The sequence below is a fragment of the Otolemur garnettii genome, unplaced genomic scaffold, assembly GCF_000181295.1.
Source record: "Otolemur garnettii isolate 467f Iridium unplaced genomic scaffold, OtoGar3 scaffold00119, whole genome shotgun sequence".
NCBI lineage: Eukaryota > Metazoa > Chordata > Mammalia > Primates > Galagidae > Otolemur > Otolemur garnettii.
In genome coordinates this window covers 3,451,084-3,470,443 of record NW_003852514.1, presented here as the reverse complement: position 1 = coordinate 3,470,443, position 19,360 = coordinate 3,451,084, and the positions used below count along the sequence as shown (strand labels likewise).

The following is a 19,360-nucleotide window of genomic DNA, read 5'->3' as shown; positions in this document are numbered from 1 at the left end:
CTGATGGAAATTCTTTAGGTGGCATTGTGGATGAACTAAGCTTTCCATCTTTACAAACAAATGAGTGATATGACAAGCATGGTGTTCAAAACACATTTAACCAATTGATTTTCTTTCCTCTTGTAATAAGATCTGGAGACATATGAAAGCACGCGGTGTGAGCTAAGATTAAAGGAATTGCTCCATGCGCAGGAACATGTGGAACTGAGGGCCAGTAAAAGTACTATAAAGCATGTAGTCACCCATTCTCTTTTTTATATAAAGTTTGTTATTGCAATAAATAGTTATTATTGAGCTGATGCCTTTTATTTCCGTCTCGCAGAATCTCGTGTCAGGTCTGTGTGAATGTGCACACGTGTCGTCTTGTGCTTGTCTCGTCTTGTCTCTGCCGTCATTTTGCTCCTAGAAGTTTTTAGGATGTTTGGCAATAATCCTTCCTACCTTCTCAGTTAAACAGGCACCAAAGGAAGTGGGAGGCGGGGGGGGGGTGGAGGAGCGTTAAGTCACTGTGTTTTTTGATGAATGGTTTATATGCTAAAAAATAAATGGACAGACTGGCCAGTTTGTATGCTTTGGGATGGTAAAATTACAGCTAGAAAGCTGCAGCTCTTGTGTGACTGTCTCTGAGTTCAGCATAAGTGATGGCCTCTCTCTCTCTCTCTCTCTCTTCTCTCCCTGAACGCAGCCCTGCCTTGAGTTTCACCTACCCTTCGGCTCCCGTCTCTCTCCATATGCATCAGCAGATCCTGAGCCGACAGCAAAGCTTGGGCTCAGCCTTTGGACACAGCCCTCCACTCATCCATCCTGCCCCAACTTTTCCAACACAGAGGCCTATTCCAGGGATCCCCACAGTTCTGAACCCTGTCCAGGTCAGCTCCGGCCCTTCTGAGTCCTCACAGGTGAGAGGGACAGGTGGATGAGCCAGTCCGCACTGGTCAGCAGAGGAGGGCCGTGCTGCCATGCTGGTGCTATTATGGCTTCCATGCTGCCATCCTGTCTATTTGGGGGTCTGTCCTTCAGTTTGGCGAATGCGTTGTTTGTATCCTACTCCTTAAACAATAGCTCCTTCCACTGGAGTCGTTTTCTTATAAGAGCAGGCCTCTTGAGAAGGCATCACTCTGTCCTGGTGCCATCGGTAACCACAGGCCACATAAACACAGCCTGTGAGTGAATGTATTGTTCTCATTTGGACACTCTCCACTCCCTCTGCTGGAACCAGAGTTGCTCCTCAGCATCAGGTGATACTTTAAGAATAGAGTGTGCTCGCCCTCTGTTCTTGCGGCCACACTGATAACTACTGGGAGAAGAATCTGGATGCGCTAATTAAAGAAGTTCACAAATAGTTCGGCTGATTTCCTACCCAGCTCACACCTTTGTTCTTTTGAAATACACTGCTGGAGCTTGTTAATGCCTAGGGCCCTGGCTCTATTTAGCTTTTAAAAGCCATGGGAGCTTCTACTCAGGAGTTAAAAATGAAGCACTGTCTTGTGAATGTGTATTTCAGTGTTGAACACTTCACGTGAACTCTTCTACCATGGGAGGGGAACGTTGTCAGAGCCCTTGCTCTAGTGCCAGATATGCCTGCAGGTTTTAATTCTGATAACCACTCATTGACCAAAACCTGCTTTTCGTCTCTGGCCCCTCAAATGCAACCAACAGAGCAAGCCCACCAGTGAGTCTGCGGTGAGCAGCACCGGTGACCCAATGCACAACAAGCGGTCGAAGATCAAACCTGATGAAGACCTTCCCAGCCCAGGGGCTCGGGGACAGCAGGTAGGACCCCCAGACAGCCCCTCCTCCTTCTCCAAAACTGGCGTCTTGTCACGGAACTTCCTTGTTACCTGCATCAGTGGCCTTGATCACACTCCACACATTTGATGAAAGGCCAGCTATAGAATGACCGGATTTGTTTGTGTAGCTCAGAAGCAAATGCAGGCTGTGCAGGCAGCTGTGCGGAGCAGACCGTCTTAGTAGTTTGGGCAGCTTAGGAGTATAGGGAGCTGCTGTGTAGTTCACAGTAGAATTGTTGCTTGCCACAGGTATGCCCGGACTTTAGTCCTCATCCGTGATCTTGGACCTTAATTACTGAGCACCTGGCCCCAAGCCCGAGCTGGGCCAGAGCAAGTATTGTTCCTTGCACTGCGCATGGTCTTATTTTGCTCCTTCCCACTTGCCAGGAAAGCCTGGATGACCAGAAAGAATCAAAGCACAACTTATCTCTACCCTAAGGCTACTTAGATTCTGGTTGTCTACCCAGAATCTGGGCTCTTCTTCTAGCCACATAAATTCTCTGAGCCTCAGGTTGAGAACATGTGGGTTGGGCTCACAGTACCATCTCCTGGGGCTCTCGTGCCTGGCGGCAAGAAGTTCAGTGAATGTTAATTCCATTGCTGTCAGCAGGCTTCTTCAGCCCAAGCCTCAGACTGCCTTAGCCCAAACTTCCTTTTCAGCAAGAACTTGGAGGGTGCAATGAATTGGTGTTGTGGGTTCTGAAAATAGATCCTTCCTCTTGCACTTTGCTAGACAGCAACCTTGCTGATTACACATATACAGTGCCCATACACAGTTTTCATCATCTAGCTCTAGATAGGGACCTGAATTCGCACTGCAAATTAGCTCCCAGAATTCTGGAAGGTCTTTGTGTTTGCACTGCTGTGAGCTGCTATAGAAGACTAGAAAGGACTGTGCTCCTGGGATTTAGGTGCTGAGGGTGGTTTGGGGGTCTTGGGGCTGCAAGTGTATATATTCTTAGAGATCAGAGGTTGAATCCATAGGGCTTGTTTACAAAGACTAAAAAATGTGCCTCTCACAATCACCAACAGCAGGGAAAATAGAAGGCCCTGTGAGCTCTTTCCCTGTATTACAAATTATAAGAATAATCAGATGAATATGCTGAAAAGAATTAAAACAAAACGGAAGGACCAGACTCATAGGGAAAAACCTAATTTAATTGCTTCTCTTATGGATTTTGTCTCTTGTTTGTGTATTTTGGGGGTTTGTTTTGATTTTTAGATGACATTGGAGTTTATTTTCAGCTTTGTATTCAGGGCATTAAAGTTTGGCCCACACCTTTTCTCATCATTCTGACTTGGGCTGTTGTCTGGAATCACAAGCTAAATATCTCCAGAGGAGCTGGGTGATCCGAGCACTCTGAGAGACCAACACGGGTGAATCGCCCAAGCTCAGGAATTCAAGACCAGCCTGAGCAACGAGGAGACCCCCATCTCTAAAAGGAGCAGGGTGTTGTTGTGGGCGCCTGTAGTCCCAGCTCCTCAGGAGACTGAGACAAGAGGATCTCTTGAACCCAAGAATTTGAAGTTGCTGTGAGCTGTAGCAGCACAGCTCAGCTCACAGCAAGAAAGTGAGACTCTGTCTCAAAAAAATAAAAATCTCTCTCAGAAGATGTATTTGGGAAATCTGAGAAAATGCACAGAGATGATTTTCTGCGTTTTCCTCCTTCCATCCACAGAACCCTGCCAGTAGGCCTGGGCTCTGTTTTATTTTCATTGACACGTGGCATTAGAAGGACGACACATCTAAGTCAGGGTTTTACCTTGTCTCTTTGCATCTCTGATTCTTTCCCCAACTCTGCTGTCTTCCCCCCACTCCTTGCCTTTCAGGAACAGCCCGAAGGCACAACTCTAGTCAAGGAGGAAGGAGACAAAGATGAAAGCAAACAGGAGCCTGAAGTCATCTATGAGACCAACTGCCACTGGGAAGGCTGCACCCGGGAGTTCGACACCCAGGAGCAGCTCGTGCATGTGAGTGGGGGGTGCTCAGGGGCTCGGCTTTACAACCCCGCGGCCCCTTCCCCAGGGGTCGGCTTCCCTGACCCTGCGCTGAGTCAAGTTTCTTAGCTGGCAGCATTGCAGACCAGAGAGGGCTTTATGACTTTCTGAGAATAAAGAAAACCCTGAGCCACAGTGCTTGACCTGTTCAGTCAGCTAAAGCTTAGTGTAAAATTCAATAAAGTCTTCAATAGAGAGTGTAATGACTCTGATCCTGTAAGCCAGAAAACACTATTTTGAGTTAGCGACTTTGATGGTTATTGAGTAATAGTAAGCTGGACATGAATTATTATTAACCTTTATCCAAGTTTGGTTCCCCTTCCAAGACCCAGTAACAACAGGAAAAACGGTAGGGTAAGGCGGGTGGCGATTCCTTTTTTCCTCTCCCAAAGCCTGGAAGCCTGAGGAACTCCCGCTGTTTTATGCAGCCCTTACTACTCTAGATGAGGATAAGCGGCACACAGTCCCTTGACTTGAGGCCGGCCCTTCTGGGGTTAGTAGTTTCATGGAAAAAGTTATATGTGCTTTTCAATACATTTAATGATGTGTATTTTTGAAAACTCCAGTGTGGTCAGATTGAGAACCCATACGCTCTCTTCCCAGAGCAAGTTCAGAAGTCTTTCAGTGACTCTCCTGCGCATCATTTAAGTAACAGGGAGCACAGGCGACACTCCCGCCCCTAAACCTCCTGCACCCACTTGTCTCTGTACTGGGGGTTTCCTGTAGCACTTCCCTGGCAAGATCGAGAATAAAAAGATACTGGTCCTGCCGATTCTGTGCAGAGCACAGGGTCTTGGTTGCTAACTGGGGCAGTATCTTAAGCTTCTAACACAACAGCAATCTGAGAGCGCTGGCTGGGGCAGCCTTTCCTCCCGTTCTGCTCCTTCACCTCCCTTCCCCCTCTCTCCTTCTTTCTCTCTTTTATATCCATTTCTTCTTCTTTTACAGTAACTTTTTATTTTTGGATGACTCATACTTTTTGATAACCCTCTTCCCCTTAAATACTAAAATCATGAAGGCCCTCTCATATCCCACATGTTGTCATAGGCTGCATGAGCTTTTGAAGCATGTCTTCTGCTGTTCAGCCCATCCTGTGTGATGGATGCCACACGTTGCCATTACATTATAGTGTTAAATACGCAGTTTGCCAGGTTTTGAGATCCATTCTATACAGAATGTTTTAAGGATTTAACATGACATCAGCAGAGGTTCCCCCCTTAACCCCGTTTCTTTTTTAATCATGTCTCTTTGTAATTGTAGAGGAAGAATTATAGATTTCTGAGCACAGCAAACAACTGGAAAGTCAAATGTTTTTAATTAAGGTATATTTCCAGATTTTTCCATGAACTTAATTTGATTCTTTCTCTTTAATTTGTTGCAAGTGTTATTTTTAAGCCAAGGCTGACTTAATGGCTCTTTATTCTTGCTGACTATTTTAATGGAAACCACAAAGACACTGTAATACTCAGGAGGAAAAAAAAAAAGGTTGGAATTTCTTCTCTTCATATGGGGAAATATTCCCAGAGAGTAGCATGTGCAAGGGGAATGATCTTAGCGATATAATGAGTGGACAACACACCTGAAGAGAATGGTTTGTGTAGAAGCTGCTGTCAGACAAAGGATATTGGCAGCGCTGCTCACTTCTAAAATCCTCCTTCTGAGGGAAACTGAAGTCTCATCATGCCTTTTTGAAGGATAAGTATTTTTGTTTCCTAGGAATTCTGGTTAACCAGTTCAGGTATTACCCAGTGAGGAATGACATTGGAGCATATTCTAAATCTACATTTAAAATGAACTGTTTTCCTTGTAAGGGGCTAGGTTGGGGGCGACAGTTCCCGGATTGTGGTAGTAACTTACCCCCTTTACTGCCGAAATAATGTGAGCACTTGCAAAAGACATAGGTCTCAAACGATAATTTAGAAGAGAGACCTGACTAGTTTTAAGGGAGGCCCACTTACACTAACAACTAAATCACCATCATATTGCCTGTTCTCTGGAAGCTATCTTTAAAAAATATGAACACACACATATACGGTGGGATTGTTTTTTTATTCCAAACTAGCTAGAAGAAAGTCATGTCAAGATTAGGAGAAAATCCAATGTGTTACCCATGTGATATTAATTTTAGTCTCAAATTCTATGAGTAAGTAAACTTAATTAACTGAATTAAAAATTATAATTTACAACAATAGAAATAAGGACATTAATTTATATCACTTATTTTCCACCTTTTCCCTCATTGTCTGAAGTATGGAAATTCCAAATTTGCGTGTTCAGATTGATGTCACTTTGTGTGACATACACGTACCTTCCTAGTCATGAGTGTAACTGTTAGCATTTGTGGCAGCCTGGTACAGAATAGCTGCTTTATATTTTGTTGATTGAAGGAATATAACTACGTCCAGTCCACCTAATTACTTGGTGGCAGGTAGAATACATACCCATGGCAAAAAGCACATTTGGGGGGACACAGGAAAGCTTTCACGGTTTCCATTCCTGTGACTTTCCTTGGCGGGAGGACGTTTTGTGAATTAGTTGAATTTTCATGCCACATACAACCAAGAGGCAAGGTGTTAAACCATTCTGATGCTCGGCCTTATTTATAGCCGTGACCCATTCTTTTCCCCCTCTTACAGTTAATAGAAAGATTCATGATTCTTCACGGTTGTCTATCTAGTGTCTGACAGTCCCGACTGCCTGCTAAAGCAAGTCACTATCTATAATTGATATCCTTCCGGGGAATAGGGTGCTGGCTGCAATTGAAGGGCTTTGCTGAAAGCTCTTAAATCCTGACAAGTTCTCCCCTTGTTCTGGTTCAGTCGCTGAGCTGCACGGTTGGAATTCCGGAGTTATTTGAACTTGGTGCAGAAGGGAGACATGTGTTTCACATTAGCAAATCACAAAGTTGAAGAAGAGAATTAGGAACTCGGCTGACTTTGCCCGCCAGGTAGTCTCATTTCCAGTGTAATGCACTCCATGTACTCTTGAAAAGATTACCTCGTCCATTACTATCTGAACAGATGGGCTAAATAGTGCCTTTCCCTTCTCCTCTCCTTTCCTTCAAGCTCCTCTTCTTCTCCAGTTATGTGTTTATTCTAGGTTTGCTGCTGGGGTCTTTATCACAGCGATGTTTAATTAATTTATCTTCCCAGGAAGATAACTATAATTGGGCTTAGTGACTCTCGAGCGAGGGTGAACTTTGTCATATGTTTACTTCTATGACCAGAAGCTAAGGAGATAGATGCATATTTTTCTTAACTGAGTTCTTACTGTACTTTGTCCCTTTCTTGATGTTGGTTAAAATAGAAGGGGACAGGAAGACAAGCGGAGTATGTAGAATAACTAATTTCAAGTTCATTTGATCAAGACTGAGTTTATTGTTTTGTCAAAATGGAATTTTTTTCTTTTCTCTTGATATCTGAAAGGCTAACGTCTCAACATAAGTTGAAAGTACACATTTTTTCCTTTGGTTTTCAATTAACCAAAAGCTCTTTTTGTTGTTGTGACAAAAGACACGAATGTTACATTTAAACGTGTTTCTGAAAGTCATAGACTATCAGTTCTCCAAATGTGGTTTGGTTTTGCATTTGCCTGTGTTAACTGGTTTAGATTGTGGTATGAAGTAAAAAAAACTCAGCCTGGCTTCTCCAACGGCTGGCCGAGGGATGCTTCCCGTCCTCGCCGAGATCCATTTCCCCCTGGTGTTAATTTTGCCCTAGAAGTGAGGCTCTTTGATGATGGAGTGCTCTGAGGTACACACAGCATGGGGCTAAAGGTTGTCTCAGTTTCCCCGAAACCTCCTCTCTGGTTTTAAATGGCAATGTCCATGCCACCGATGTTTTGAGAAGCTTCTCGTAAAAAGGAAAAGGAATACATACAAAGAACTTGTCTCTCAGTGTGGAATCATTGCTGTTGAGGGGCTAGTGAGGCTTGCAGGCATCAATGCTGAGACTGAAAGAGTAGAAGTGATACAACCACCAACCTCACGTCCAGCTGTTTGCTGGGCCTCTGCAGCGCCCTACCCACAGATTTCAACAGTCCATCCCTCCAGTTCTAAGAAATACCACAAATAATATTCTTCCCAAAGGTCTTTACAAAGTCAAATTCTTTCTTAAGAGTCTGATTCTTCAGTTCATTCCCCCGCAGAATGGCTGTCCTGCAGAGTCCCTTGGCGATCACACCTGGGAGATATTGTCCTTTACCTGTGGGGCAGAACCACAGAGAACTTGGGATGTATTTACATGATCATCCGCCTTGACTGGGTGGCATTTAAGTCTCTGTAATCCTCCGTTTGTATCTTTTGAGCATTGTGTCAAAAATTCACCTTTTTGTAGAGTGATTAACCACCTACTTGGATTTTAAATACTTTCAGAGGCTTCAAATTTTGATCTCTAAGAGCAGGCTGAAGTTCCCTTTATCAGAAGAATACAGTTTAATCACCTTTGCTGCCATTTGGAAACAAATTCTATACTTCAGCAGCATGAAAGTGAAAGGCTTTCTTTTTAATATCACACAGATTTAGATATAAAGAAAGCACGTCTAATTCGTGAAGAATTGATGTATCCGTAGAAACACGAGGAGGAGTTAGGATGTGAAGACATTATTTTCATATTAATACCATGATTCTAAATTTGCATTTTAAATGTTTTCCATCTAATTTTTTGATCCCTTTGCTAAAGTTGCATTGTATATCCTTACCTAAGAGAAAATTGAGTCTAAGATGTGATAGGGGTCTCAGATAGGAGGCAGAAATTAGTTTTGTGTGCACATAAAACCTAAAACGAATGAGGGAGATTTTGATCTTATTTTCTCTACATGGAGTTGCTAGTTAATTTAGTTACTCTAATTATTTGGAAACACGGCATGTAAAATAGAGACTAAGAACTACCAACTTCAAAGCCATCCTTTGACAATTTTGCCTCCAGTGTCACATTCTCTTTAAAGTTGCTGACTAAATTGTACCTACAGAAATTGTTCCCATAAAGAGACATTTGGGAGATCAGACCAAGTGCAAAGGGGATGTAAGGGGTGTGTGGCCCACCCGCTGAAGCCCCCAGGCCCAGCTGGATCCTGAGTGGCAGCCCCATCTCTGCCCAGACTGTTGGATGACCTCCTTGGAACCATTTGACCCTTTAGAATGTTATTTTCTCACTTATCATACTGTGAAACAGCCGTGAAAATAAACGCTGTCCCCAACGTCCAAGGCCAAGCAGAGAGCACATGCAGTAGGCCTAATGAGAAACAGACAGAGGGTCTGAAAGAGGTCACTCTGCCACTCGTTGCTTTATGTGTGTGTGTGTTTTGCAGGGTTGGGTGGGGGAGGAGGATGCTGTGGCACTGTTGGTTTTTGTGGCTTCTGTGTGTTAGCCCTGAGGCTCTTTTTATATTAATTGTTGCTAAGCTGGAACACTGAAGCCAGGAGACCCCCTTCTGTTCCCCAGTGTGCTGCTGAACAGGACTTAGCCAAGACGTTGCACGTCCTTGAACCTCAGTTTCAGTCCAAGCAAATGAAGGATTTGAATTAGATAGAATTGAATGGTCCTTAGGATGGGAATGGCCACCAGGTTTCCTCTCGGGGGCCAACTTAGTAGCTGGTGGCCATGTGGAGTCTATGCTCAGTCCCCCTCCCCTTTTAGCCTGGGAGGGAGGCTGGGGGTGGGGTGGGAGTGGGGGTATGGTAGCTGTTGGGGGTATATAGCCCCTGAAATTTTTCATCAAAATCTTTACCCAAGAAACTGTCTCTGCCATTTGGGGACCATTTTCCTATTGAAAGTTTTTTGATTGGTTTTCATTGATACCTTCAGGTGAGGTTCTGGCTTCTGCCAATAGTTGGTCCCCTGGAATATTCTGTATGGACCCTGTTTACACAGGGGGAATGAGGACCCCACTGGGCTGGGCTGCACACCTCATTTCAATATACTTTCCCGTGGGAGGGAGAGGGATGGAAACACAAGAACATCGTGAGCAGTATGAGGCGGGATATATGGAGCCCCAGTGTGTAGCTGGGTTGCTGGAGGCTCTGAGGATGGAAATGGAAAAGGCTTCAGGAAAACAGGTGGGAAATATGGCAGGTCAAGGCAAGGCATGCAGGGAACCCATGAAGCATTATCATTATCATTATTGCTATTACAGTAGAACCTCCAAAGTTGACCACCTCCTTAGGTTGGCCTAATTTTCATAGACCAGACATGCATACATGTTTGCGTCAGCACAGTCGGCCTCATTCCTTATGTTGACCAGTTTGTTCCAGTCCTGTGGGCAGTCCACTTAACAGAGGTTCTACTGTATTTATTTTTTTATGTGAGAAGAAGAACACTTTTGCTTGCTGTCGTTATCTTGCAGCAGTACAGCGTGAGAGAGTCTCAAAGCTGATGGTGCCAGGTTCAGGGCCTGTTCTCCCTCCAGATGTGTCATATTTCCTCTCTGACCCTGCGTTTTAGCCTGTGTTAAATAAGGAAAATAATAGCATATACCACATAAAACGGTGTGCGAATTAGCAAAAAAAATTATACCCAATAAAAAGTTAGTGATTTTCTTTATAAAAGAGAAAAATGTGAAGATATTCAGAGGCTGCTCTAACCATGCGTATCACCTATGAAACGTGAGTCAGGTTGGCATTCAGGCAGGGCTGGGTCGTAATGCCAGCAGGAAATGAACACTTGCGTAAGGATATTCACTAGGCCCTAAGTTCATGAAACACTTGGGAGATCTCTGGGAATCTTCACTGGTAGGTTCTTCCTTGCTCTGGCTGGGGCTGTGTTGAGATCCAGTATCTTCCTGTTTATGTGACCTAAATCCCTTTGGAATTAGTCCTTGGTGATTACCCCAAACCAAGATTCCTCATGTGTAGCACCCAGGGGTAGATTGGTCAGTGTTGGGGGGTGGGGGCCTTGTCCCCTGAGTTGTAAGATGTTTAGCTGCATGTTTGGCCTTTAGATGCCAGTGGCATAGCACCTCTTCCCCATTGTGACAACCAAAATGTCTCCAGATTTAGTCAAGTGTCCCCTAGGGGACAAAATTGCCCCCAATTCTGGCCTAAATCTTTCCTCTTGCAGTGTAGGGGAAAAAAAGACAAGAAAAACAAAAAGTACATTTTTGATTAAAGAAAAAGTTTCTCCTGCTTCAACGTACTTTAAAATGTTCAAATTAAAAAGAAAAGATGACCTCATTAAAATGTCTCTAGCAAAAAGCTATTTAAGTGTACGTGTGTGTATGTGTGTAAACTGATAGTTTAATTTAAAAACCACATTTGCTAAGGTTAGGCACTCAGTAGTTCTCAGCAAGGCCCATAACCAACCAACCCCATGTTCTTGGTCGAGAAACTACATCACTGTTTTTCTTACACCCCAGGGGAAGTCACTCAGACTCCAACTTCTGAGATCATGGCAAGCAGGGCTGGAGATGAGGCTCCCACTTTGACATAAAACAGAGCTCTAAGAACAGAAAGTAGTTTTCTAATGCAAGAATTTTTTTGAGATGCAGGGACATTTAGGCTTCTCTGGGATTAGCCAAATACTGCCATGGATGAATGTTTGTTGGTTTGTTTGTTTTCCCTAGAACAATTAACATTAGCAAGAAAAGAGAACCATAAGTGGCATATCCTCAAGAGACTATGCATAAACTGTGGCCTTAAACTTAAGCCAACTCCACCCCAACCCCACCCAGTTACCAGGAAAGTGAGTGCTAATCAGTTGAGTGGGGAGTGGATAGTGTGTTGGAGATATCCTATGTCTGCCAAAAACTGTTCCTGTCTTTAAGCCACCCTGTGTCTTCAATCTTCAGTGTCTCATCTGTAAAGCGGAGATAATACTATCCGTTCTACTTTTCTCATAAGGTTTTTTAGATTTGTTTGTGAGGATAAAATGAGATTGTATAAGGGAAATACTTTGTAAACTGGAAAGCCTTATTCAAACATAAAGAACAACAAAATCCCTGGACATAGTACTAATAAACCCAATTAATTGAAGAAGTGAGAGATTAAAGGAGTTTTTTTTTTTTCCTTTGAGACAGTCTCACTATGACACCCTCAGTAGAGTGCTGTAGTGTCACAGCTCACAGCAACCTCAAACTCTTAGGCTTAAGCGATTCTCTTGCATCAGCCTCTCATGTAGCTGGGACTATAGGTGCCCACCACAATGCCTGGCTATAAAGGAGATTTTTACATGAAAATGAAAAAAGTATAATAAGTATACCATTGATTTGGTTGGGCTGATCTCATATAGACTGTGAATCTTGCTTGCTTATTTAGCTGCTAGTGGTCATTACTACCACCTGGTGGCCACCACACAAATTGCAGGCACAGCATCTAGAAGAGAAAAGCCTCACACATGTCTGCTCTAGGTAGCTGTGGTGGGGAAAGTGGGGGGAATAAGACCTGACAGACAAATCTTTTATGGCCTTCACTTCGGGTAAGGGGAACATACAGGGCAGACTATTCTTTGTACTATAGCAGGGCAGTGAGAAAATAAGGCAGGTGAAAGTACAGAAGAGGGGAAGGACAAAAAGGTCTCAAGGAGGTTGACTGTCAACATGGTCTTGAAGAGACAGGTGGATTTAAACAGGGAAACCATTGCAGGGAGGTGTTGGTGATTCTATGTTGAGAAGACAGGTAGAAGAAGTTAATGGATGCAGAAGGTATTAGAAAATTTTATCTATCATTGTGGCTGATATAATAAAAGGCTTGAGTTTTGACATCTCTTTGAATTAGAAATGTAATTGCAAAATGATTAATTGTATGCTTTTGTCTGAAAAGTGGTAAGTAATGTGGTTAGAGTAGAACTAAAGTGTGTCTGGAAGGCAGAGAAGGATAGTGGAAGGTAAGATTAGAGAGCAGTGATGGCTAGACTAGGAGTCTGATTTTTATTGCTGATGAAGTAAGGAGAATTAAATGTTTTTGATGAGGAAATGGCTTGAGCCAGGGTAAGCTTTAAAAAGATCGGGTCTGGGGTTTGCAAAGCCCCAGGAGTTGCAAGTACAGTGTTTTAAAGAGGGTAAGAGTGGGGTAGATGGGCAGAATAATGAGACTCTGCAGTGGAAATTACTTTTTTAATTATTTTATAAAACTTGGGAGGAAAGATTAGAGATGTTTTACAATTAGTTTTGGCAGCCAGTGTTGCAGGTGATGTTCAGAGACAAGTCAGAAGTTTCAGGGCTGCTGGCTGAGCATGTGGGAGGTGGTTTTGCCTATACAGTCCCTGCCTTCTGCTGTGTGACCTCACGTTCTTTAACTAAGGTTCCTAAGACACTGTTATCTCTCTTTAGTTAATTACTTAATTTACTTATTTTATTTTTTGAAATATGGTCTTGCTGTCTCCTAGGCTAGAGTGCAGTGGTATCATCCTAGCTCTTAGCAACCTCCAACTCCTAGGCTCAAACCATCCTCCTGCCTCAACCTCCTAAGTAACTGTGTGTCTCTACACCTGGCTAATTTTTATGGTTTTTGTAGAGAAAAACCAGATCTAGCTCTTGCTTATGCTAGTCTCCAACTCAAGCAATTCTCTTGCCTCAGCCTCTCAAAGTGCTAGGAATTACAGGCATGAGTCACCATGCCTGGGCTGTTACCTCGCCTTCAAATATGATTATCAGAGTTGTGAGAATTCTCTCTGATAACTTGTGGAGATACCTACCACAGAGCTAGTCACATTTTTAAAGCCAGTTAGTAATGCTTTTTATGTGACTATCATCATTTTTCTTTTTTCATTGTTTGTTTTGTGCAAAATAAGGTATGCCTGATTTTCTAGTTATGAGTACATTCTCTTGAGTTCTAAAAATGTCTGTCTAGCCAGCAACATAAAACTACACCTGCTGTCTTCTGTTAGATGTCCAGGAGTCTTTTGAATGGACTGTCTCTTTAGAATAACCTGCCCAGTCTAATCTCACCTGCTTCCTGCTTTCTCGCACCTACCTAAACACACACAGTGTTTCTCTAAGCACTACCACGTGCACCTGCATGTGACCTGTCCCAGGAAACTCTGCAGGGAGGGCCCTGGTTCATGAAGACCAGGTCTTTCCTGGAGGTTTTTCCCGGGGGCAAGGAAAGTTCTCACACTTTCCTCTGGCATGCTTTCTCTCCCGCAAGATAAAGCAGTCAAGCCGCAAATGAAACCCAGCCCTCCCCGTATTCCTCCTTGTGTTCAGCAGAGATAAACTTCACTGGAATCTCAGCACTGAGCCATTTGGCTTCTGGCAGCAGTTTTAATTGGTAAAATGCAGATTTTTTTTTCTTGATCAAGAGGGGATTATTCTTGTTATCAGTCCAGAGCATCTTATTTCAAGATGAAAAGCCTTTACAGAATTACAGATGCCGGCTCTTGTACAAAGCTTTTTGGCGATTGACAACTCAAAGAGAAAGTATGATTTATTAGCCTATAATGGCTAACCCTGAGCAATGGTCTGGGTTCTACTGATTTGTGAAATTGCTTAATGTGAACTGCGTTTTTATGCCACTCAAGCCTCAGGTTACTCAAATAAACTTAAGAGTCTACGTTACATGAAATGTTATGGGAGAAGGAAGAGGAAAGAGCGGGGAGGAGAGGAGAAAGGTAGACTCTAAAATCCATCTTGGTGTGGTGCCTCTTACAGTAGTTTGGCTGATAAGCCGGCAGAGGAAAGATTAATAACGAGGCTTGTCCCTATCAGTAGCTGCTTGTCGATTCTCTGTAACAGGGCTGTCTGTTCAGCATGGAAATTATTGATTAAATAAAAATTGCTATTAGATTGTGATGTGATCCATAATCACAGACAATGGTGGACATTCCTCTTTTAGATCCCCAGCCATGCATCAAGTTGTTTCTTTTTTTCTCTCGCCGTAATTTATATTGCGCTGACACTTGGGCTCATTCGGGTTATTCTTTCTGCTCAGAAGCCATGAGCGGTGCAGACTGGCAGGGTGTGGGGGGCAGGGAGGAGCAGGGCTCAGCCAGCTAAGTCCCTGTGCTAGAGTGCAAACACTGTGGTGGAATATGCATTATAGAGAGTTGACCGTTTGGGCCATTTTGAGCTGTAGTGGCATTTAACACACTGGAGTGTCCTGTCACTGTCACCGCGGTCTAACATGTGCATTGCCCCCAAGGGTAACTTCACCCATTTAGCAGTCACCTCCCATTCCCCTCCCACCCCTACCGCCTGAGAGCACTGATCTGTGTTCTGTCACTGTGGCTTTCTCCCTTCTGGGTATTTCACCTAAGTGGAATCATACAACATGAAACCTTTTGTGTCTTTCTTCACGTAGCAGACATTTTCAGGATTCATTGATGCTGTGGTGCGTGTGGGTGCGTTATTCCCTTGTATGGCTGACTGACACTCCATTCTGTTCCCCCAGGCACACGCTGATGGGCATTCGGGTTGTTTCCACCTCTTGGCTATTGTGTTATGAACATTCATGTTCATAGTTCAAGTTTTTGCTTGAACACCTTTTTTTCAGTTCTTTTGGAGATTCTTTTTAATCCTTAGGAGTGAAATTGCTGGGCCATGCAGTAATTCTATATTTAACTTATTTGAGAAAAAAAGCCAAACTTACAGTAGTTTTAAGCTGTCTTACACAAGCTCTGCATTTTCAGGTGGTCTCACCACCAGTGTCATCAGCCTCCTGGAAGCAATGCCCGTCTGCCTCCCTCAGCACTGCGCCCCCTCACCTGGGTCTCACATGCTGTCCCCCAGGCTGGGGATAAGGCTGACCGTAGAGTGCCATGTAGCCGTCTGTGGGCAAACAGGGATCACCCGGAAGATAACTCCACGTATCTCTTGGGGCCACTATTTCCCCCAGAATGAGGTCAGAATGTTTTGGACAAATGCAGAGACTACTCAAGACATTAGGCTAGTGGACTGCTAGGTTGACCACATTTTACTTCTAACTGGTGCCTCGGATGCACGGGGATGTCGTTCATGCTCTGTTCGGTAGGAATGGATTTAATTCTCTTTCAGTAGCAGCTAATTTGTGTTCCTCCTTCCTGGACATCACCATTGTGGGCCCTCCTAATTGTAGAATCTTGAAATGACCCAACCCATGAGGTCTAGAAAGCCTGTGGGAGTTATTTAAGGCCACTGAACTCATCAGTGAATGGATGGCTGCTGAGTCATCCGTTCCCTCATACACGGTCATGTGTTTGTAATGGCTCCTTGGTGCACACAGTGAAGGGTTGGTGTTCAGACTTCCTTGGCCCTTCCATTTGTGCATTCCACCACTCCACCCCCTCACCCTCCCCTCTCCATTTCATAGCACGGGTTGCCTCAGGTTTCCTGTTTTCCCCATGTGTTTATTGCAAGTTGAATACCATTCAGAGTAGATATAATTCTTCATTGGAAACTCCAGATGCCTTTACAAAATGCAGGTAAAAATAATGCAGTCCTCTGGGATGGCCCATCCTCACTCAGGCTGAGACTCAGGAACTCTTCCCGAACGCAAGTCTGTCTCTTGCTCAGAGGTTAAGTACTGATCACACTGAACCTAAAACTGGAAGTAACACTTGGTTAGCAGGAGAGGCATCAGGTGGGCATCAGGCCACCTAAGATAGCAGGTGGGCATCAGGCCCCTCGTGTGGTCATGGTGTCAGCTACACAGGTGCAGTGCAGAGTGTAAATCCAAGCTTCCTGGTGGCCCCAGTTTAATAGGAAAAGACTCTAGAAGGTCCCAGTAGGATTCTTTGGTAAGGTTATATACATACAAAAGGTGGAAAGAAAGTAAATACAGTGGAACCCCTGTAAGTCAACACCCCCTCCCCAAGGGACTGTAACAAACTGGTCAACATACGGAGGTGGTCAACATAAGGAACCAGGCCTGCTGTAATGACACAAACATGTGGTGCATGTTAGGTCAACTTAAGGAGGTGGTCAACTTTGGAGGTTCTGCTGTCTGTGAAAAGAAGAGAGTGATGAGCTAGTGACACAGATCTCTCAAGCCATATCCAGGCCACAGGGGCTGCTAAGGCACACTGGTGGCCACAGAACGGGTGCCGTGGGGTCTGGGACGGAGGCATATTCCTTGGAATGGAGGCCTTAGAGCCGACAGGTGGCAGTGGAAGCGAACAGTGCCTTCCTAGATGGTTCTCATTGTCTCTTGGTCTGAGTGAAGATTTATTCATTCGTTTCATTATTCATTTGAAAGGAGGGACTGAAGGGTCAGAGATGACTCTTCACAAGGCCTGTCCTCCTGGGCCTTCTGCTGCCTAGGGGCAGCAGGCAGGTAGAGAGGACGGTCTGTCCAGCCGAGGAGGGAATAAGACCCTTGATTTGGCAAAGGAGATCAGAGGCCAGTTGAGTGGCGGTATCTGCGAAGCCAGAGGAGTCTTTGATCCCAGAGGACTGATGTTCCTGACAAATGTAACTAGGAACCAATACCAGAAAATTTTTGATCAATTATAAAACACGGGTGATGTGCCAGAGAGATTCAAGGCGGTAAATGTCATTCTGTACTTTCAAACGGGGCAAGAAAACGAATTCTGAAAACTACAAGTGGAGAGTGTCAAATCAATTCAAGAGAAAACTGTATTCTTATCTTTAGAAGTTCATTGTCCTATTACAAAATGAAATAGCAATCACTGGGACCCTCTGGGTTTACCAAGAGAATGGTCACCATAGACCGGGCTGATGTTTTCTTTGGCAATATCTTTAGACTGATGAGTTAGGAAAATTGAGTAAAGATGTTAGGTTGGAACATTTAAGAAGCAGAGAAAGGTGGTTGTGTTAAATACCAGTTAGGAAATGTAGTTGGAGACACCAGCCAAGGGAACTGATTGTAGGAGGCTGCTGCTGGCCGTGACCCGGCCTTGTTTTGCTCCTTAACAATTTGGTCTGTTTGTTTCCAGGATGAAGTGGTGGAGTGCAATTATCATCAAAGTTGTTTATGAGGAACTTTCATATCCAGTTAATGACTGAACCAGGGTCCTCAAAGATTTTGAAAATCAAAAACTGAAATAGCTCCAAGGAGATTAAAAATGATGATAGTAACATAAGGCCTTTAATTAACTGTGAGTTCACTACTACAAGGCCAAGAGATTTGCTACCAAACCCAGCTAATGTGATTCTATAGAAACGGAGCACACTATTAAGTTCGTGCTCAAACTATTTCTGGAAAATAACAGTTAGTCTGGCAGTCTACATTCTGAAGACATCCTGATTTATAGGCATTGGATTGGGTAGAGAAAGAGTTGAGAGTGGGTGATAGAATCAGGAAAGGAGGCTGAGGTGGGAGGATCACTTGAGCCCAGGGGTTCGAGGCTGCAGTGAGCTATGATTGTGCGAGTCTATTCTAGCCTGCATGACAGAGTGAGACCCAAGCTCTAAAAAAATAAAGAACAACAGAACAAAACTGGAGAAGAAAAGTTTGGGGGGCTCAGGGTTAGGGAGAGGGAACCAGTGGGAAGGCACAATAGCTGCCTCCCAGTATTCGAGGGTGGATGGCTATCTTGTAGAAGCTAGATCTTATTTGTCTTCAGTGTATGGATCATAGGGCCAATGCCTAGAAACCCAGGGGAGATAGTTGTAGGCTTGGTATAAGGAAAATTGATGGAACCAGGAGAACCAGCCAAAATGCTGCCCAAGGCAAAAGGGCGTTCCTGTACTGGAATGTGACCTATTTGCATTAGACACATTGCCCTGGGCACCGGGCACCTGGCATTATAGAGGTAATCCAGGGCATCCACTGGGTTTCTGGACTAGATGAACACTCAATCCCTCTCACACCTGAGTGAAATTCCTTTAAAAGGTAGAAGTTTCTTGCAAGCCAGTTCATGCTGCATTCAAAGGAGGGACAGCAGATTGGTGTTGTTAGCTGAGAAGAATGACATCGCCTCAGTCTTATATATAATACTTAAAACAGTCTTTCCTTTCCATCTAGCTCAACATATTCCTTTTCCCAATTAAAAATTTTGATTATAAAACATATTCCTAATTAGTAAGACTAACTTGACATACTATTTGAAAGGGTGAAGCTTCAAGTTCCTCAGGAAACAGATTTAGGGTAAGAATTTGGGTGTTGTGAGGCCTGAGTTTTTCTTTGTATACCAGAGCTACCTCTAATCCAAAAACTTCTTAGATTTATGGATTTTCTCCTCAATTTATTTTGATGTGACTAGCCCTGCTGTGGTTATTATATATGAAAATTACCCTTCAGATTTTCTTTAGGAATCAGTCTTATGTCCTTTACATACATTTTATTTTTCCAGAGACCTTTTCAGATAAAAATATGAGTGTTAACCTCATGGAGAGGTAAATAATCAAACGCTTTTAGAATGCCAGAAGAGAAATTTTTCTTACTAAATACTTCTATTCTCTTTTGGGTTTGGGCTGTGGCTATGTGGTCCAAGTCTTAACGCAACAGGAAAGATATAAAACTTAGCCTGATCATTCGGAGTTTTTTGCCTCACTTTGTTTCCTCAGACTTTAGTCCTTGTCAGCGTGGGTCTCAGTCTTGTTTTTGCATTTTCAAACACATGAGAGATGATGTAATAAACCTGTAACTTACTCTGTCTTGTCCATTTGGTTGTGTAGCAACATGCAGCTGTTAGGTTCTCCCTTCCTCCTCCCCTCCCTCCCCTCCCACTCCTCCCTCCCCGCCCTCCTCTCCCTCCCCTCCC

The 19,360-nt window shown here is 43.8% G+C and overlaps 1 protein-coding gene across 2 annotated transcripts in view; it reads left to right on the top strand.

Moving 5' to 3' along the window:
- GLI3 (GLI family zinc finger 3) overlaps window positions 1–19,360 on the top strand; it is a 259,436-nt gene that overhangs the window by 195,419 nt on the left and 44,657 nt on the right. For both annotated transcript variants that reach the window (XM_012809964.1, XM_003797546.3), the window contains exons 7-9: window positions 686–899; window positions 1,660–1,773; window positions 3,621–3,761. In XM_012809964.1, coding sequence (XP_012665418.1) covers window positions 686–899; window positions 1,660–1,773; window positions 3,621–3,761 — 469 coding nt within the window. The remainder of the gene's footprint in view (window positions 1–685; window positions 900–1,659; window positions 1,774–3,620; window positions 3,762–19,360) is intronic.